The 18,954-nt window shown below is 48.9% G+C and overlaps 7 protein-coding genes across 7 annotated transcripts; 3 read left to right on the plus strand and 4 right to left on the minus strand.

The window, feature by feature from the left end:
* Window positions 1-40: 40 nt before the first annotated feature.
* F5891DRAFT_945712 (ATP adenylyltransferase-domain-containing protein) lies at window positions 41-2,473 on the minus strand (the record flags this gene model as incomplete). The annotated part of the gene is made up of 9 exons (XM_041374631.1): window positions 41-486; window positions 543-656; window positions 705-812; window positions 869-917; window positions 973-1,167; window positions 1,222-1,303; window positions 2,004-2,219; window positions 2,275-2,365; window positions 2,416-2,473. 9 exons carry the CDS (start codon window positions 2,471-2,473, stop codon window positions 41-43), a joined length of 1,359 nt encoding a protein of 452 aa, XP_041229841.1.
* Window positions 2,474-3,538: 1,065 nt separating this feature from the next.
* Window positions 3,539-7,118, plus strand: F5891DRAFT_37416 (uncharacterized protein). The gene is made up of 12 exons (XM_041371608.1): window positions 3,539-3,882; window positions 3,941-4,030; window positions 4,078-4,231; window positions 4,287-4,498; window positions 4,552-4,802; window positions 4,864-5,094; window positions 5,152-5,695; window positions 5,751-5,978; window positions 6,034-6,620; window positions 6,675-6,758; window positions 6,811-6,829; window positions 6,883-7,118. The coding sequence occupies exons 1-12, from the start codon at window positions 3,639-3,641 to the stop codon at window positions 6,996-6,998; spliced, it is 2,760 nt and encodes a 919-aa protein (XP_041229842.1). The 5' UTR covers window positions 3,539-3,638; the 3' UTR covers window positions 6,999-7,118.
* F5891DRAFT_37531 (uncharacterized protein) lies at window positions 7,076-8,140 on the minus strand. Its single transcript, XM_041371621.1, has 5 exons — window positions 7,992-8,140; window positions 7,693-7,917; window positions 7,584-7,641; window positions 7,267-7,537; window positions 7,076-7,217 (listed from the first exon to the last, which is right to left on the minus strand). Exons 1-5 carry the CDS (start codon window positions 8,081-8,083, stop codon window positions 7,153-7,155), a joined length of 711 nt encoding a protein of 236 aa, XP_041229843.1. The 5' UTR covers window positions 8,084-8,140; the 3' UTR covers window positions 7,076-7,152.
* Window positions 8,141-8,220: 80 nt separating this feature from the next.
* Window positions 8,221-10,262, plus strand: F5891DRAFT_1126664 (rab-GTPase-TBC domain-containing protein; the record flags this gene model as incomplete). Its single annotated transcript, XM_041364113.1, has 9 exons — window positions 8,221-8,767; window positions 8,815-8,991; window positions 9,045-9,115; window positions 9,164-9,358; window positions 9,412-9,526; window positions 9,577-9,759; window positions 9,807-9,934; window positions 9,987-10,082; window positions 10,131-10,262. 9 exons carry the CDS (start codon window positions 8,221-8,223, stop codon window positions 10,260-10,262), a joined length of 1,644 nt encoding a protein of 547 aa, XP_041229844.1.
* Window positions 10,263-10,511: 249 nt separating this feature from the next.
* F5891DRAFT_945525 (uncharacterized protein) lies at window positions 10,512-12,756 on the minus strand (the record flags this gene model as incomplete). The annotated part of the gene is made up of 7 exons (XM_041374621.1): window positions 10,512-10,688; window positions 10,744-10,826; window positions 10,880-11,404; window positions 11,682-12,399; window positions 12,451-12,541; window positions 12,591-12,655; window positions 12,703-12,756. The coding sequence occupies 7 exons, from the start codon at window positions 12,754-12,756 to the stop codon at window positions 10,512-10,514; spliced, it is 1,713 nt and encodes a 570-aa protein (XP_041229845.1).
* Window positions 12,747-16,883, plus strand: F5891DRAFT_37433 (uncharacterized protein). The gene is made up of 8 exons (XM_041371612.1): window positions 12,747-13,202; window positions 13,267-13,530; window positions 13,576-13,778; window positions 13,827-13,927; window positions 13,980-15,100; window positions 15,154-16,529; window positions 16,587-16,628; window positions 16,680-16,883. The coding sequence occupies exons 1-8, from the start codon at window positions 12,946-12,948 to the stop codon at window positions 16,769-16,771; spliced, it is 3,456 nt and encodes a 1,151-aa protein (XP_041229846.1). The 5' UTR covers window positions 12,747-12,945; the 3' UTR covers window positions 16,772-16,883.
* F5891DRAFT_37428 (ribonuclease E inhibitor RraA/Dimethylmenaquinone methyltransferase) lies at window positions 16,768-17,825 on the minus strand. The gene is made up of 2 exons (XM_041371610.1): window positions 17,449-17,825; window positions 16,768-17,389 (listed from the first exon to the last, which is right to left on the minus strand). Exons 1-2 carry the CDS (start codon window positions 17,753-17,755, stop codon window positions 16,962-16,964), a joined length of 735 nt encoding a protein of 244 aa, XP_041229847.1. The 5' UTR covers window positions 17,756-17,825; the 3' UTR covers window positions 16,768-16,961.
* Window positions 17,826-18,954: the final 1,129 nt, after the last annotated feature.

The following is an 18,954-nucleotide window of genomic DNA, read 5'->3' on the forward strand; positions in this document are numbered from 1 at the left end:
GCCTTGTACGTGCATAAAGTCTCTACGATCGTGAATGTTACTATCGAGCACTTGTCTCGTCCATTGCTTCCATCGATGTACCAGCAACCTGCAATTCATGAACGCTTTCCACACCGACACCTCTGAGTACCGTTTCAATCTTCTCTTGCTCTAATGCCTGGCGTTCGGTATCACTTTTTACCATCAGCATGCCAGCAAACCCAAGTGAGTTGACGCTCAACGTCGCTCCCAACTCTCGTAGGGTATAGGTTTCCCAGCGTCGCGGGATCAAGTGGATGTGTTCCAGGGTTAGAATCACATTATAGGAGGGGGTACCAGACGGGTAGTCCGGGGAATGTCGTACAGTCGAAATCACAAGATCCAAGAGGGACAGGAATGGAAGGAACAACACTTGTTCGAGCTGCTCCGGTGACGCGCCATTCGACAGAGTCGGAAGCCGATATACATGATTAGCGTATCCCACCGATGACAGCGAAAACGGTTTGCCTGAGGGTGAGCTTGGTTCGATCATAGATATCTAGGAGAGCAGCAGCATCAAGTACCTGAAACTTCAAGATTCGCAGCTTTGGCTAATCTTTCGATCGGAGGTCCATCATCCTCGACTTCGATGAACTGGATATGTTTATGACTTTGGCTAGCTCCACTGTTTGATCCGCCTTTGATGAATGCTCAGTAAAGTGTGCCATCAGATGAGAGATCCTCACAATTGTAGAAAGCGAAATAGTTTTTACGTGCTTTGCGGGCGGCAAGGAGCAACAGATAAGTTTGGACTAGATCATGAGGCAGCAGGGGTGAATTTTGCGGCATGAATTCTGTCGATCATATGCATCAGTGCGTGATCATGGAGTTTAGGTAGCTGGTAGGGAACCTTTGGTTACAAGAAGGAAATGATGGGGGACGACCGAGTATTTATTTAACTGGATGTATACATTGAGCTGACCTGGATGCCCGTACGGAGAAATCTGAGCGTACCAGTACACCATATTCCGTCCCGGACGATTCGTCGCGTAAATCACCGACATGAAGATTCGGGACGTATGGAGGCGCAAATGGATCATATTTCTTGGCAGTCTCATCCGCTTGATCAGATGGTGTGATTCCTGCTTCCCCAGCAGGTGGGGACCCGGCTGGTTTCTTTTGAAGCGCCGTACATACGCGGATCTCCCACTGTGGATTGATCGCTCATACTATGAATTATGATGAGAGCATACGAAAACACACCTCTGTCCCGAGCTCCTCGTGCTTGCTCACTTCCGACGGGAAGAAAAACAGATCCCCCGAAGATTGCGCAGCTTCGAACTGACTGGGTAACGCGGATATGATATCAGAGGCCTTCATGACTGAACTGGTCAATATTTGGTCGCCGGCGCGTGAGCACAAATCGTAGTAAGGCTGTACTTACCAAGTAAACAAGAGGCCGTGTAAAACCTGTTTGTAACAATTGGTCCATCACGACAGATCAAGATCAAGCTCAAGTATCATGACCATCATGACCATCATTACTATAACACAAGCACTGTACACAATGGAATGCAATGTACATAGAAATAGAGAGCTCCGCCTCTTGCCGCTCTGCCCGGTGGTTTCCAAATCGGCATACTATACTACTTGACATGTGTAACATCTTCACGACCACCATCGATTTACATAATTGATGAAACACGTAGGTTCACGTGTGTCCATGTTTCGCAATGATGATATCTGATACAGTGTAAATGTACAAACAACAGGGAGTAAAAGATATCGAATAGGGAAATTGGTAACAATACCGTAGTCACAGACTGACAGCATGTGATACCGTTGGAAAGGTCTGGAAAATGAAATAGCCGCACTGCGTGTAAACGTACTCGTTATGCCTGACCCGCTCGGCCTTTGTGTTTGATTGCTTCCTCCATTCTCTCTCTCAATGTTAATGCGCGAATGTAGAACATTGCAGCGATTAGTGACCATAGTGCCGCATTTGTACCCTATTGTATTGTGTGAGAAAACTGGCAGTACAAGACGTATGGAGACTCACTTGGTAAAATAAAACCGTTCCGGCGGCTTGCATGATCAGTAACACCACTCTAAGAGCGATGCTCCTAAATATAGCAGTTCCCTTGAGGATGGGGATAGGATATTCCAGCGCGATTATGATAAACCCGAGGGCCATGGTGCCTATCTGCACAATAGGGTACTTGACAATAACATTGATGAACAGAGCAAACTTGGGTGACGGTCTATCGCAAGAGAACATGAATATAAATTAGTACAACAAAGTCTTATGACACTCACTGCAGACCACCGGGAGAGCGCAAGATGCCACCGATGAAGTCCCAAAAGAACTTGCGGAAGAAGAAACCCCAGAAACTGGCCCATACTGCATCTGTTAACATCAGGTGAGATGATTTTCGCCAAAAAAGGGATGCGACGTACAAACACTGGCCGTGAGGGAGATGTAGCGACTTAACTCGTGCCAGATGAGCTTTCCCATTGGTTGAAGAGGTTGGTGGTCAAGTAGATGGGCAAAAAACGAGTGTATCACGAGCGCTGCTCGGAATCGACTTGAAAGAAAGGGATTGGTGTGTCGAAAGGAAGCGAATGGAAACGTGCAATAGTGCACAAGGAGGAGACCGGCTCAACCTCAACGGAAAACAATAAAAGAAAGTTGGTGAAATTCGGGAGCTCTAGTGATACAAAGATGAAGACTTTATAGAATACACTTGGGGGGATGTTACGGCGCAACCTGGCACTGCTACGTACCAACTTCGCGCTCGTACTGCATATAGTTAAGGCAATCTGACTATTTTTACAAGCGGTGTGTATTGTTCGGATATTACATAAAGCAAAATTTAAAGTTGGAAACTCAACATTTCTTCAGACGAGGCTCGGCAAAATAATTCATTGTATTACAGGTTATTACGAAAATTAATTAAGAGCTGTCTTGCAAGTGCAACTTGGAGGGACTCGAATATTTGAATGTTGAACGAGCTCAAACTCAACAAAAGTGTATGAATTCAATGACAGATACTGAAACCGGTTGTCAAAGGCGGCGAAATTGTATTGGTGGATATCTTGGGATGCACAGGGAGTCCACGGAGTGATTGACATGCAAGCGGTGGCCTGATATGCCGCACTGTTCTGTTCGCGGTCCATTCTTCCCAGTAGCGCGCACGTACCGCATTCACACATGTCAAACATCGGATGATGTGCAATTGCCGGCCGGGTTGACCGCCCAGAGGCAGTATCGTTTTGCCAATTATCCTTGGTGATTACTTCAACTTGGTAGGTAGGTACTCACCTGGAGGCGATTATCGCGCTAGAGTGACATAGTCGTCATGAAACGAACGTGGAAAGCACAGAGTGATGATATAGACAAAGTCCTATTGGCGTCCACCGCCATCGCCACCATCACTTATCTATTCGTGGCTTTAGCTGTGCTTCTCGAACAAATCCGTGCGAAGCTAGAATTGCGGACCGTGAGCAAGAGAATATCGTCCCCGAAGATTATCATCAAATGGTTTATCGCCGACGATTGCTTGAATACTGGTAGTTACTGTACCATGTTAAAGCGAGTAGAGCCACTTCAACGCTACCGTCAACAAAGACAAAGCAAAGATTCACACGATCTAGTAGAGCGCCCTTAGCATCTATCGTCCATGGCGTCCAAGAAAAAACCTGCGAAAGTGCCTCCTGTTCTTTCTACCTCAAGAGACCTCGTGCCAGTAGGGCCACGACATGTTCAAGTCTCAAAACACGGAGGGAAACGAGATGAAAATGGTCTTAAACCTACGACCTCTCGAGCCTTGGTGTTACGAAATGGTAAATTTGGAGCAAGAGGCACTGGGGAGGTTATGCTTTCAAGTAAAATGAGTGGTAGGGAAAAACTTGATTTGCTCGCAGGCAAGTTGTACATCTTGCCGATTGCCACGCGATCCGCTCATTCGAGGTACAATGGCAGAGGACCTTGTCAATGAGCACGCACGAACTGCTGTAATGTCACCTCTGAAACTGGCAAAATGTATCAAGATCGCAGATTCTCAGTTCAATGGTACGCGATCACATGCATAAGTCATACCTTCGTCTCATGTGGTCTAGCATATTTGGACGATATCACCAATTTGCAAGACCCGGAATCTTTCCACCGTAAGATCACCGAGGAGCTCAATGCTCGTACACCATATGGTACGACAAAAAACGGTAGGGAGGTACGATCAGATCCCTCCTATGTGGCGTCCATCATCGCAATCAGGTACGTTGTCCGATGCTCCATTTTTAACCGGTTCAATCATATGTCGGCTATGTAGGATTCATAATACGTACATGGTTGCTTCGGCATGGAAGGTCGTCCTCGATTCTTTGCGAACGCTTGAGAAGTCCGGCCTCAATGACGCAACGGCTCACATCCAGCTGCAAAAGGATCAGGGTTTACTATCTCGTTATCTTATCGTTTGTGATTTGGTGTCTAACCTAGTTGATCTTGGTCAAAAGAAATTCTCTGTACTTGCTACCACTACGCGTACGGCAACATCTTGTCAATTTTATGCATCACACGCTCTAACTATGCGACAGCCCATTATGCTCGTTACTTCAAGGCGGTTGAGAACACCGATCCTGGTGAACCCGAGATGGCCTTTGACTGGGCTGGTCTCAAGGATGCATGCAAGTCATTCTTAGACTCTATCATCATTGAGCTATGTTTCCCCAAGCAACCCTATCCGAAGAGGATTTTATACCACATCCTGCACGATGCAGTTGACGAGTCTCCGAGAGAAGCAAAACGTTTTCCTCAGACTATGTGGGATGCTGTCGGCGAGTTATCTGTATGTTGTAGAGCTGCAGGTCTTCCGTGGAGTCTCTCTAGCTGACCATCGGTATCCGTAGGTCGTATTAGAACTCCAGGAGCTTCTTGATAGTCCTTTGTTAGGAGCGCAGGGTGAGAAGATGAAGCAGACACCCCGCAAGATGCCCGAGCAGTATGAGCAATGGCTTGATGCGCAGATATTTTCCCAGCAAGCATCAAATAGCTACGCCAATTTCAAGGACCTCGTTTACCCGCTCAGCCGCACTGAAGACCGGACAGTCCTCAAAGACATGTGGAAACATGTTGACGTGGTACGTTCTGCAGTAATTTTCCTATTAGTCCTGTTGCCCTGACATTATAAATTCTAGAATTATCAAAACGTTTCCAACATGTCTATAGATACCCTTTGGCAGCTTGATGAAGCCCTCCGCCGTACACCTCAATGGAGTTCATTCTATGTCCCCCACCTTGCAGGTCAAGATTCAGATTCAGACGATGGGGGTGATTTGAGTTTGATCCCATTCAAGAACAAAGGCGGAAAGAAAGGCAGTGGACACAAGCGACCATCGAAGAAGATGCTCACCATTACTGATGGTCGTGCAGACGATGGCAGTGATGGCTCCATGCCCGAGCTCCAATCCGTCTCCGACTCTTCTAACGAAAGCGGCGACGATATGATCGACTCTGACCAGAACTTTGGGGATGAAGACGATGACAGTGACGAGTACGAGACAGAATCTGAATATGATTCCGATGAAGATGAGCAATATCGCAATATGTTGCGAGAGGCTATGGATACTGCCATGGCCATCCCCGAATTTTTCGATGCAAAGACAGAAGTGCCCGAGTTCGAAGCGATAGCTGAGGAAAAGAAGGGCAATCCGTTCTTAAAGCTCCTTGGCTCGTTAAGAGGTCGAGTTAACAGCTCTTATGGTTATCATCTGCTTACATTGGTTGCGGAACACAGGACGCATGTTCTCATCGAGCGCGAAGCTCAGTTCTGCGAAGCGCAATGAACCTCGCAAGGGCATTTTCACTCCCAAGACTGCTGCCCCAAAGCCCAAGCCAGGTCCGGCTCTTAAGATTGATTTGTCCGGTATTCCAGACGATGAACTACCTCCACTGCGACCCCTTCCGACTCCTCGAAAGAAACGAGTTCCCAGGGCCCTCGGGGCTAAGCCTCCACAAGCTGCTGGTTTGTGTCCGGCAATGTTTCCCCGTACATCCAGACCTGATTTATTTCCATGCAGGAGCCTCTTCTGCGCAGCCTAAAGATACTCGCACGACAGTCGAAGAGGTCGACGATGAGGATGACGCTGATGCTGATACTGCCTCTGCTAGCAAGAAGAAAAAGAAAAAGAAGCCAAAGAAGAAGAAGACCGACACGGATCTGCCTGTCCTCCCCGAAGATGCCCCCGTGTCTCCTGTGTCACCTGCAGCGCGCGTAGTCTCTCCCCCCTCTAGCCCCTCCAAGCCAAGCCCTGCTAGGAGGGCTAGCTTGAACAGTTCGGCGACAACCCTTCTCAACAACATGTCGACTGCTTCATTGCCGCTGACAGAACAAACTACGGCTCATTCTGGTCATTCTTTCCTGCAGGAGGTCCCTCAGAAGGAGAAGATCAAATCTCGTCCTGATCATGCATCCATGTTCAACCGCGGGTTTTTGGCCAAGGGCAAAGACAAAGCCAAGGACAAAGAGGAAAGCAAGGATAATGTGAACAGCAAACATACGTGGTTCTCGAAACTGGGTAAGAAGACGACTGGGTACATGCATCAGCTGCTTCGCGCTGGAGACGACGAGAGACGAGGAGCAATGAAGTGGGAGAGCTTCCTCAAGGTGCCTTGTTTTTTCTTTGGTATCGACTCAGGGAATGTTCACACATGTCGACAGGTTATGCGTGACATGGGCTTCTCATATGATCCCAGTACCGCCGGATCGTCTGTGCGATTCGATCCGCCTCACGATGGAGACAGGGTATGTTATCCAGTATATCAGGAATTCGACCATGATGCTGAGCTGCTTACAGTCTATCACATTCCACAAGCGTATGTACAACCTAGCCGACTTAGCTGCCTTTCTTATCTTCGTTTTTTTATAGCTCACCCGGATCCCACTCTGTATCCTGTGAAGATCAAGGAATTCGGTAAGAAATTAAAAGATTACTACGGATGGGATGAGGAAGATTTCCTGAAGCGGGCTGCTGCTGCTGCGTAATTAATTTCTTTGATTGTTTTGCTGAATCATCCCTTGGACCTTGCCTATCATTATGATACACCATGTAATGTATGAGAATGTCCGTAGAAGTGCGGTATTCGAAATGAACTACTCGTCTCACCCGTCATGAGCGGCCGCCTGTGGTATAATCAACTCATATGGGAGGCGGTCCTACGACCTTGATTGCGGCTCTATCTAGATGAGTTTTGGATGCTTGGGCTGGAGCACAATATTTAGAACTAATCAGGCGCAAGGCTCTTACACTCACGACGGCCGGTTTCAATTGCGCTAATCATGCCTTGTTGCCAGTTCTCAGCAAGTGCCTTGGACATGGCAGGGTCGCGGTTGCGCAAAGATGCACCTCCATCTCGGAGAGAGAACCATAAGAATCGAATTAAATCCTCACAGAGGATAATAATTTGAGCAGTGTCGGTGCCTCGGCGCTCATTTACACATGCAACGGTCTCCTCGCTGGCCTCGTTTATTTCTTCCAAGCGTGCAATGAAACTTGCTCGAGTTTCAACACCTCCTCCATGCATCTGTGGGATTTCAGACGTATTGAGGATACCGACAGAGAGTACTCACCCGGAAGAACTGGGAAGCGCTCGGGGGATTCGGTCGACGCTCAATTTCGATCACAAAGCTGTTGTACTTCATTTAGCTGCTGGCACGGGGTCGCATATGATCAACTGACCAATGTGTAGCAAGTCGGTCCGGCGGACTATTTGCGAGATCCATTGCCCATATCGCCCAGTTATGCAATTCATCCCTCCAGTTATTGATCCACTTGGAAAGGGCCGTATTTAGAGCGTTACTGGCTGGGTCACTTGCAAGGCTTTCGCGTAGATTCGGGTTGCATCGTAATTTGTGGGTTTTCCACGACGCGATCTGACACTCCTTGGAGCAATAACGTACCAGTCTGCAAAAACCAGGATTAGCTAATAATATTTATTGTAGGCAGTGAGGAGCGGCTCCTCCGCGAGTTCTGCTTACCGGCAGCGACCGCATGTCTTGACTTTGTCGCGACCGACGTCGGTGTTGCAGTACATACACCGCCCTTTGAAATCCTTATCTTCTGAAGACATTGCAACTTGAATACAAAAGAGAAGAGCGGCTGGCTGGGCCAGCGGTGAATTTAATAGCGGGTTGATTACCTAATCTAATGTAATACTTAACGTTTAACCACGAATGGGCAGATAATAACTTGGCTCGCCGTGAAACGATGGCGGCGAAGCCTCCGCCTGCACGACCGCACATTGGTCTGCACTCATCATTCAATGCAAGATCTAACGCAGAATGGGGAGAAGACGATGTTTGGGATAGTGGATCAGACTCTGAATCACCTCGCCAGTCCACAATCTCAAACTCGTGGCGGCTCCCTCCTTCCCCATCATCATATAGGCGCCAGTCATCTCCGATAACAGCACCGAAACCAGTCCCTAGACCCCCTAGCAACTCTTCCTCCTCCAATGTCTCATTCTCCTACACTCATCTCAGTGCGCCAAGTCCAGGTTCCTACCCTTCGAATGCTGCCGATACCACTCAACCTGCAAAGGGTGGATGGACAATGGTTAGAAAATCTGGCACTTCACAGGATGCTTTATGTGCCAAGTTACCCAAAGATATTGATCCAAATGGCGATGTAGACGTCGACAGTGACATGGTCGTAGGGGATTTCGAGCCAGAAATGGAGCAGGCCGCTGGCACTGGCATCAAAGTTAAACCAGACCAAGGTTCCATCAAATCTGATGTTATCGAGATTATGAACGGTATTTACTTCTAGCAAATTCCTTTCCACATCTAATCAGACATTTAGATCCGTTGCACAGGTTTCTCCGTTCTCCTCAACCACTGCCAGAACCAAGGTTTAATCATAGGATGGGTCACTCTCCACGTTCGAGTGATGCTGAGAAGCTCCTTCGGGAGAGCTCCATTCGCACAAACCGACGAATCAAATTCATCGACTGTCTTAGCAAAGATGATGTCAATATTAGTGCGCGCTCTTGTAGGCTTTCGCTGACCGTGTACCTGAGTTTTCACAAATAGGCGAACTCCGTAAATTAGCTTGGGCGGGTACCCCCAACGATCTAAGAGCCGCTGTATGGCCGATTCTTCTCGTGAGCTGACTTCCTTGCATCTCCTTACCTTCTAATGTCGATGCTTAGGGCTACCTTCCCTTGCCATCAAACCTTCGAGCTTCCACTCTTGCACGGAAGAGAGGAGAATACTCATCACTAGTCGAACTAGCGTTCGCTCGGGATCGTCAAGGGCTCGACCAACAAATATGGCATCAGATCGAGATCGACGTACCACGGACGAGACCTGGTGTGCGTTTATGGATGCAGGCATCCACTCAACGTGTAAGTAGTCGCGATTTTATTCCACCAGATCTTAATATCTTTGCCGCAAGTAGAGTCTCGAAAGAATTCTCTATGTCTGGGCAATACGACACCCAGCAAGTGGATACGTTCAAGGCATCAATGACCTCGTTACCCCATTCTTCCAGGTTTTCCTTTCCGCTTACATTGGTATGCTATTATTGTCTCATGGCTACGTGTAACGTTAAGAATACTTGCAGATTCAGATCCGGAAGAATTTGATACCTCTCTGCTCCCGACGGCTGTCCTGAGTGCTGTCGAAGCAGACTCGTTTTGGTGCTTGTCACGTTTGTTGGACGGCATCCAGGATAACTACATCTCAGCACAACCTGGCATTCAGCGAAGTGTCAAGCGTATGGCTGAGCTTGTTGCACGTATTGATGGTATGTTCTTTTCCACCTGCGCACAATGGCTGCTGCTGATCGAGCAGCTCCCCTGTATGCACACCTCGAGTCCCAAAATGTTGAATTCATGCAGTTCGCTTTCCGCTGGATGAATTGTCTTCTGATGCGAGAAATCAGTGTGAAGAACACGATCCGCATGTGGGACACGTATCTAGTGAGTTGGCCACGCCTTCGTAGGATGTCTGTTACTGATTGTATGATCCCAGGCTGAAGGAGCGGATGCATTCTCTCAATTCCACCTTTATGTATGCTCTGCATTCCTCGTCAAGTGGAGCGAAAAGCTCCGGCAAATGGATTTCCAGGTACGTCCACCTTTGTCTTCTTAGGATTACATATCTTAGGTGTGCTAGGGTATCATCATGTTCCTGCAATCCCTCCCGACGCAGGACTGGGGAGACCACGAAATTGAAATGCTTCTCAGCGAAGCTTTTGTGCTCAATTCTATATGGCACAACGCTCAAAGTCATTTTAATGCTAAATAGCTATTCCATACATACTCCAACGGCGCGGCGCACGTGTAAGATGTGGTTTGAAGTACAATCTATGATGCAGGGGGGCAAAGCTGCCCGAGTCTTCAACAACTCGGAAAGAACCCTTCACAGAAATGCATGCAACTATGCTAGATGATGCGATGAGTAAAGAATATGGAAATGTGCAGTGTATAGACAGAGGTATACGAGGGAGTACGTAAAATTAGACATGGGCATTAGAGACATGGAATTACAAACCCCTCAATTTGACTCTTTGACAGCTGCGACCTCGCGATCCAAAGCATTCTTGAGCTCCTGAGCTTGCTCAGGTGTTTTTACACGGATTCGGAACGATGCCGGAGCACCTTCATCGTGTCCGACAAAGGATACCATTGTCTTCATCAGTGTTGGGGTTAGTGACGCGAACAACCTGAAGTTCTAACGGGATATGTGGGTGAGCAACTGCAGTTGATACGAAATGATGAAAACGAACAATAACAATCCTCCCCGTGGCACTGTTGCGCATCAGTGCGCGTCGTGCGCCTGTCTCCTTATGTTTCTTCAAACGGAACATACCTATACAAAAGTCAGCAAGATCCTGGATGATGCCAAAACAAAGAATTACTGACCAATACCCAGTTCCTTCCACTCAGACTTGTCAGAAGTCTTTGAAAGCTTGAAGACTTTAGCCTTCACGGTGTACGTTGTCTCTTCATCTTCTTCACCCTCGCCTTCACCATCGTGATTGCTAGTTGGCAGCAACTTTGCATCGTCTGTGCTCTCATCGGTGGCAGCAGGTTGTGAACCTGATCGACTGGTGGTATCCATTGGCGGAGAGACAGACTTGGTTGGTGGAACACCAAAGCTGAATTCCGTGGGGGCGCTCGATGAAGACGTAGAAGCCCCATCTGCAGGCTTCGCGACGCCGAATCCAAACCCTACTGGATTGCCAATACTCCCTCCCCCCGTCTTCCCAAACGTAAAACCATTTCCTTTTGGTGGCGAGCCTCCGCCAAACGTGCCGAAAGCACTGGTGGGTTTGTCGGTGGCAGCGGATGCGAAAGTGTTTGTAGGTGGTGTGAAGGAGGAACTGCCGAATAGACCAGTGCTTCCGGTTTTGGTGTCTTCATTTCCTGTACCGGTTTTAGCGGATACTTTGTTGAATAGGTCTGAGGACCCTGGGGTGAAGAAGGAGGGCGTCTTTGAGTCATTACTGTTACCAAATAATGTCGTGGTGCCGAATGCTGATGTTGGCTTGGAGTCGGAGAACGTGGATGATGCTGCTTTGGATGACGCGAAGAAGTTAGGAATGCTTGAACTAGAGCCAAATGCCGATGAGGCTTTTGAATCGTCTTTGTCTTTGTCTTGTCTTGCTGGGTGCAGGCGTAGGTGCAGGCGCGGCTGATGGGGCGAATGAAAACGAACTCGGACTTGAGGAGTTGGAATCAGCGGATTTAGTCCCAAATGAAAAAGCCGATTTCGGGGCTTCCGAAGTGCCAAAGGGAGATGGTGTTGCAGGATTATCTTCACTCGTTTTGGCACCGAAACCGAAAGTTGGGGTCGAGCTCGTGTTGGAAGTTGATGTGGAGAAGGCGAAGGCATTGTTAGGTGTCGAGCTCTTATCCGTTCCATTTGTGGATGAAGTAGGTAATGATGGGGAACCAAAGCTACCGAATCCAGAGAAGCCTTTTGGCACGGGAAATCCAGTTACTGGAGGTGCAGCCTTCTCGAGCACATGAGGGCCAGAAGCTGATACCTTCTGGCTAGCGGCTTTGGATGAGCTATCAAGATCTGTCTGGACGGTAGTCCGCAGATTTTTATAACTCTCAAGAAGGCCTGCGATGTCAATAAAAGGATCCTGGTCTACAGCTTTTTGGATAGCTGACAAAAGGGAGATGTTAAGACCACGAATAGACTTGTAATATTTCAGTTCTGCGTTGTAATCTTCATCTGAAGGATTCATGGATGCATTGGCAGTACTAGTGGCTTGTACCACCGATGCAAAGTCCTTTGTAGCAGTAGACGCAGTGTGTGTAACGTTTGAGGTCGCGAATGCAGTAGCGGCTGGAGGGGTGAATGAGAAGGGACTCGGCCCAGCTCCTAAACCAAACCCTGAGAAACCACCAAATTTTGGAACAGCAGGTGATTCCTGGATGGGCTTTTATTGGAAAGATTTGCAAGGCATTGACTACGTACTCACCGAATCCGCGGGTGAAAGAGGTGCACTGGGGAGTCCGGCGAAAGACAAAGCCTTAGTTGAAGCCGTAGCTCGCTTGGGTAAACCACGTATTCTGGGTGTCACAGAATAAGCGTTGCTCACTGCAGTTACTGGATACTCACTGCCGCTTTGTGAGGACAGACTCGTCTGCCTTTTGGAAACCCTTGCCAGGGTCTTCGACTTCCTGCTCGCGTCAATGACCAGTCAAGACAACATAAATAATTGTCATCATACCTCTATGTCATCGCCGTCGTCTTTGCTGATTTGTCTCTCTGCGCCTCTCTTCATGGTGGACAAAGCACGAACATTCAACAGACTGACCCAAGGCCCTTCAGAATTAATTCAAAGTGAAATATTAGGTAATCAAACAGATTGTCGGAGTTGTTGGGGTCATACTGCAGTTTCAAAGATACGTGCTATCCCTTTCTACCGGCCTCACTGCGACTGCTCCGTGAACACGCTTTTCGCTCGTCAGTGATGTCGACGACAACCGCAACAGCCATGGACTCTCGCTCTTCGTCACCAACAACACCTGAATCTTCCGACAGTCATCATCCTGTTACCTTACACCATGACCATAACCTATCAGCCTGGTATAACTCAATTCGTCCAAGGAAGACGTTTTCCGAAATTGGCGTTTTGGACAATGAGTCTATGCGTAGTGTCATGAATAAACCTGACAACGAGAGGATGCTTCAGCTTAACGACCTGATAGATGAGCATGCCTATGAAGAGTATGTCTTGAAAAGGTTCTCGTCTCCGATCGCTGTCGTTGACGTGTCATATACCTCGGTTTAGCTCGGCCTGTTCTGCTCCAGAATCTTCCCCTGTTCTACTTCAAGTCATGCCAGATTGTTTGAAACCGGATGCAATCCGCCCGACAGGCGACAGCTGTGTTTCTACTGCGCAAGCTCCTTTACCTGAGTCCGACCATCTTGTTCCCTCTCATATGCACATGCATTGTTCACCTGTCATCCCTCCCCCTGCTGTGCGTCCACCCAAAAGGGATCCATCTACCGCTCCGCATCGAGTCGTTTTTCCACCACGAGAATCTTGCTACAAGTGCGTTTATCTTTTATTCGAGTATTCATATCTTAATTCGTGAAGCCTTCCTATCCTGACCCCTAATATTCCTCAACACGGTACAAAGTCTCGCGTAGAGACTCAAGTGCGCGTCGCGTTGGACTTGGCCCATGCCAGCTCATCGTCAGGGGAACCGTACTTGTACGATAGGGTTGGTTCATGGAAATGGCTGAAACTTTCACCAGGGACTTTCACCAAGAAGCGCACTCGTCGGGAAGGGAAGATAGGTACTGAGAATACTTCTCTGTCCTTGGCACAAACTCATCATCAATCAGACCCTTCTCCCTTGGATATGTTACACCTTACCACGACTGTGACATGCGCTACATCACCACACAATCGCGTGCTAAGCTGCGGAAGCTGTAGAAACCGAGAGGTCGGTACCTCTATACGGTCAGAGCTCCATACTAACTTTATTTTCCCTTTAGGCAAAGCGCGTGGCTAGGAAAATCGCGGCTCGTGTCAGACCCCCCAGGTCTGGCTCAGATACCCCAGAGGATGGTAATGAACGACTGAGAGGCAAGGAAGACACGACTAGTATCATTCAGTTCAACTGCCCCGAAGTCCTTGACTTCGAAACAGGGTCGGTCGTACTTCCCGTCCGCATTACGTGCTACTGCAGACACCACCGGGAAAAGGTCGGGTTTCATATCCATTTCACAATGATGGATCATACTGGACGCATCGTCGGATCGGGAACGACTCCTCCGATTATGATTACCGATGATCACAAGTCGACGACCAAGTCAAATTCTGTGTTCAATCCCCTCACTGAAACCGAAGTCGACTGGTCCCAGATCGCACCGAGCGGGGAATTGGCGGATAAGCGTGCACCCTCGAAACGCAAGGCAACGAATGTGAAAGGCCAGTCAAAGAAGCGAGCAAAACCATATGACGTTACTAGTAGAAACAGCCCGGTGAAATTCGTGAGAGAGGCCAGCTTCACACCGTCTCAACCTTCAACAGTGGCTAGTTCCCGGTCTCCTACACCTTCTCATCTTTTAGTGCCTATGCCGTCTTGCTCATTATCTCAAATTGAAAATGGCACTGTTCCTTCCGCAGCTATGTTTGGTGTCAATGGGTTCCAACAGCCGGAAGACGCACAAGCTAATTTATTCATCGCAAATCCAGTAATATCTCCAGTATCAAGCTCCATATCATCGCCTCTCGTTTCCCCTGTATCGCCACCCATCCCGCAACTTGTTTCGCAGCCGACATCTTTCCTTTTCTTCGACCCTAGATCACCTCTTGTTGCCCCACTTGCTCTCCCAAAAATTCACCGTCTTATACCCGCTTCTGGTCCTACGCACGGCGGCATTGAAGTCACTATCCTTGGCGAGAATTTCCACCATGTTCTTCAACTGAACTGCGTCTTTGGAGACGTCCCCGCAAGCTCTACTCAACGTTGGAGCGACAATACTTTAGTCTGTGTCCTACCTCCTCGAGCTTCTCCTGGTGTTGTCGCTGTTTGGTTCGAGGGCTTCGAGAAGACAAACGACCCCTCGCTCCCTTCTCTATTCACGTACACCGACGAGTCAGACAGGGCCCTGTACGTCACACCGATAACCTTTTACCTTTTTCGCTTAAATATTTCATTTCCAGGATGGAGTTGGCCCTCCAGGTCGTCGGACTCAAAATGACAGGCAAGATCGAAGATGCAAAGAACGTCGCCCGCCGTATCATCGGAACTGCAGGAAACGAAGACTCTCCGACATCCTCAGACACCAACGACATGATGCACGTCGTTGCATCCTCGTCTTATCGCGAAATACGACCACTGCTTTTCGTCCGGTCAGACGAAGGAGAAAGTTTCGAGACCACAATTGTCAAGTTCCTTTCCATGATAGATGTATCCGTTGACAACCAGTCTACCATCGCCATGAGTACCGCTATTTCGCACTCTACGTCGAATGGGCAGACACTTTTGCACCTCGCGTCGTTTTTGGGCTTCGCGGAGCTCACGAAATTCCTGATTGCGCATGATATCGATGTGGACGCGCGCGATAGGAATGGTTATACGGCTCTTCATTTTGCTGTGTTGTCTCTATCCAAACCTTGTTTGGAATTACTCGTAGAAGCTGGAGCGGACTTGGAGATCGTGAACGGACTCGGGAAAACCCCGGAGGATATTGCCCCTGAAGGCTTCTTTGATGATATCACCCCACGGCGAGAGCCCAGTGTCGAAACAGAAAATCAAGACGAGGATGACGGTGACGGTGAGAGTCAGTGGGGTGACGTGGAGAGCGATGAGTCAGAACTCGTCATCGTCAAACGCCGATCGACGCGTACTTTCCGTCGGCGCACACTAGATACCACGGAACAAATAAGCCCTGAATCCCACACGGAACAAACGCTGGAATTACCCAGTAAGGACACAGATACCAAGGTACCTCCTAATGCAAGGGACGAGAAACAGACAGCGTCTTTTGTGGATATGATCCAACGAACGCTTGCGCAGCTCCAGCCTCAAGGCATCATACCTCAGCTTCCTCTTCCGCATCTTCCCGAAATGCCTGCTGTCCTTTGGGGCGCCCTTCCGCAGATCCCAATGGTGTTCCCCGTCTTCGTCCCGATAACGGGGTGGCCATTCGTCGGTGACAAGCGGGAGGAACAGCAGGTCGATGGAGAAGTGAGGGATGCTACTCATCCAGCAACACGGGCGGCACAGGAACTAAAAGCGACTTGGGAGAAATGGATGACGCTCGCTATTGCTACTGCAACGCTCCGTCCGGTGCCTGTTGAGGATGCGCCTCCGATGTATACACCACGCGAGACGCTCGAGGAGCAACCGAAGGAGCCTGTGGCTAGTACGTCGTGCACTGAGGAGTCCTCTGCTTTAGATGCGGAGGTACCTGCGCGCCTTACAGGCCCGAGCAGGCGTCTCAGTTATGCCACAGCCACAGCTTCTGTGCCAGCTCAAGAAGTAGAGTCGTATGGTTATAGGCCTGTAAATGATGCGCAGAAAGCGCAGCATGGGCGTAAGTGTTGCATCAGTATTTCAAAGGACGATGAGTCTAATTGATACCTCCTTTCAGGCGATCGGATGCTCGTCCTGTTCTGGCTTCCTATCTTGCTGAGTATGCGCATTTTAATCTCTATCAGATGTGTGACTGATCTTTTTCCTTCAGTTTCTCTTCTTTGGGCTCTACACCACAGCGTTCGTTTCGTTCTCCACACTCTGAAGACCACGCTTTCTCTCAAAACTGGTCTCCGTGCATGAATATTCTAGACATGACATATGCGCACTCTCTTACTTTGCAAAAAAATAAATCTAACTGGGGTTGTCGAGGACCACGTTTGTACAATATTCAAGCCGGTATGACTACTTGATGTAGTGCTGTTACGTGACGTATGTATGCATATCCAGTATTTTGATGCGCAGAGGATAACGAGCCCCAAATATCATGTTTTTATTTGCCCCTGTGCTCCTTGAAAGATGCCTGGATGCCCTTTCCAGCTTTAATGTCAGCCATACACTTAGCATCGATCTCTTGTCCCTTCTTAGCAAGCTCCGCGACTTTGTCTACCATGTTCACTGGCACACAAATAACGCCATCTTCATCTGCGATGATCCAGTCGCCTGGTGTCACTGTGACAGAAGCGAATGCGTCTGAGCTATCGCCAGCATCTTTGGGATGTATGGTGAGGGTGACATTTACACCAGACGGGCGTACGAAAGGGGACTGCCCGACTGTTGAATGGCCACGCGCAAAGACCGGGAAATCCGCTGCACGATGTTCAGCAAGGTCTCTGCAACGCCCAGAGATAATGACGCCGACAGCTCCCCGAGCTTGTGCGCCCGCAGTCATCAAACCACCCCAAACTGCATTCTTTGTTTCTGCGATAGAAATGAGTGTGAAAGTTCGGACATGGAACGGGGAGTTGAACAAACTGAACGAGGTGGGGCGTCGACGACGATTACAGACCCTGGGGGTGCGGTATCTACGAAATGGGAGGAGAGCTTTGGGGCTAAATTGTCTGATGCGAGTACCATTTGGACGGTGTATGCTGGTGCACAGATCTTGACTTGAGATGTTGGGGAGAGCATGTGAATGTCTGGGATGTGTCCTCCGTTTGGAGATCCGAGCTTTATGAGGGCGTCTGAGATTTCACAAGCGGAAAATTGTGATAGTGGGCATGTGGAAGAGCGTGTCGAGGTCGACATGGCACGACTGATAGCCAGCAGACGAGTCCTTGCAATCATGAAGTATGGCCTTGGGACCGGGTGCCCGACTAGCAGTCAAGTACGTACATATAAGGATGTCACTTCCCAGGACGTGACTCGAGAGTCACCGAATACTACTTCACGTGCCGTGGTGGCGGTGCTCGCTTGGGTAAGCCCGTGCTGGACCGTCAATTTGTTGGTGATCAGCTCTACTACGTCGACAGAAACCCCACATACGCACTGGAGTCTGGCATTTTCCCCTGTTCCATGTCAGTTCCCTTATAATTCTATATTGGCAGCCTACTTCTCTCGGACTCCGCATCTTGTAGGGAACCAGCTCTCCATATCATAGGGCTCATTTGGAAGTCAAGTACTTGGAGGTCCGAGTTCAAGCAACTAGCAGTGGCACAGTGATGCCAGATATCGACTCTGTGATTACAATTTGACTCAAGTGCATCCTCGGACTATGACTTCTATAGTATAGCACGGGTATGGGGGTCACGGGTACGGTGTTGCGATGTGGTACCCGCGGCCGTACCGTACCCGTTAGCGCTTACCGGTATGTCCAGCGGGTATCCGCACTATTTCCGAAGCTTCTCCGCGGTGCTATATATTGGACATGACAGGGATTCACCACTAACTATCGGTCTACTGCCAATGACACTGTCACACGGCCTCGCTTGCTGAGTCTCACCTTCGACTCCAGCTGCACATGTCTTGGCAGAAGACAAGGTACGACAATGTGCTGATGACTTTGGTGACATATCTCTTTGCATAGCGGCATCTCTAGTAGATGAGCTTGACAACTATTTGCGTTCGCAAGGCCGGCACCTTCTACACTTAACTCGAAACCACTTGTCTCCATCATCAACCCGTACATTCCTCTGTCTTGGCTCATGGCTCCACTGTGATCTGGTAGCACCCAGGGACCTTATTGAGATCATGAAGTCTCTAAAGAAAAGAGGACGAGAGGAGAGTGTATTGGGTAAAGTTTGCTTGTGCACCCGCGGGTAAATGCAACACGCGGGTAAGTCTGCTATACCGCGGGTTAGCACGCTATTGATCTTCCGACCCGCGGGTATACCCGTGCTATACCCTTGCCTGTAGTCTGGAATGAAAAACATGGATCCCTCCAAGCAAGACCAGTCCGAGTATGTTCAGCAGTAAGGTTCGGCACCAGTTCCTATGTAGTTTAATCGCGGTCTCGTTGATTTTCGGGCCCAAGGTCTTGAATCGGA

Source organism: Suillus fuscotomentosus (genome assembly GCF_016647785.1).
Source record: "Suillus fuscotomentosus strain FC203 chromosome Unknown F5891scaffold_10, whole genome shotgun sequence".
In the NCBI taxonomy this organism is placed as follows: domain Eukaryota; kingdom Fungi; phylum Basidiomycota; class Agaricomycetes; order Boletales; family Suillaceae; genus Suillus; species Suillus fuscotomentosus.

Excerpts from the sequence above, each read along its gene's own strand:
- F5891DRAFT_37428 (XM_041371610.1), bottom strand. The coding sequence starts at position 17,755 with ATGATTGCAAGGACTCGTCTGCTGGCTATCAGTCGTGCCATGTCGACC. Across the intron at positions 17,390-17,448 it reads CGTCGTCGACGCCCCACCTC|AAACAAAGAATGCAGTTTGG; the intron begins GTTCAGTTTGTT and ends TTTCTATCGCAG.
- F5891DRAFT_37416 (XM_041371608.1), top strand. The coding sequence starts at position 3,639 with ATGGCGTCCAAGAAAAAACCTGCGAAAGTGCCTCCTGTTCTTTCTACC. Across the intron at positions 4,499-4,551 it reads TGTACTTGCTACCACTACGC|CCCATTATGCTCGTTACTTC; the intron begins GTACGGCAACAT and ends ACTATGCGACAG. Across the intron at positions 4,803-4,863 it reads ATGCTGTCGGCGAGTTATCT|GTCGTATTAGAACTCCAGGA; the intron begins GTATGTTGTAGA and ends CGGTATCCGTAG.
- F5891DRAFT_37531 (XM_041371621.1), bottom strand. The coding sequence starts at position 8,083 with ATGTCTTCAGAAGATAAGGATTTCAAAGGGCGGTGTATGTACTGCAAC. Across the intron at positions 7,918-7,991 it reads AAGACATGCGGTCGCTGCCG|ACTGGTACGTTATTGCTCCA; the intron begins GTAAGCAGAACT and ends TGGTTTTTGCAG. Across the intron at positions 7,538-7,583 it reads GCGCTTCCCAGTTCTTCCGG|ATGCATGGAGGAGGTGTTGA; the intron begins GTGAGTACTCTC and ends GAAATCCCACAG.
- F5891DRAFT_37433 (XM_041371612.1), top strand. The coding sequence starts at position 12,946 with ATGTCGACGACAACCGCAACAGCCATGGACTCTCGCTCTTCGTCACCA. Across the intron at positions 13,531-13,575 it reads CCACGAGAATCTTGCTACAA|CCTTCCTATCCTGACCCCTA; the intron begins GTGCGTTTATCT and ends TAATTCGTGAAG. Across the intron at positions 13,779-13,826 it reads TCGTCGGGAAGGGAAGATAG|ACCCTTCTCCCTTGGATATG; the intron begins GTACTGAGAATA and ends ATCATCAATCAG.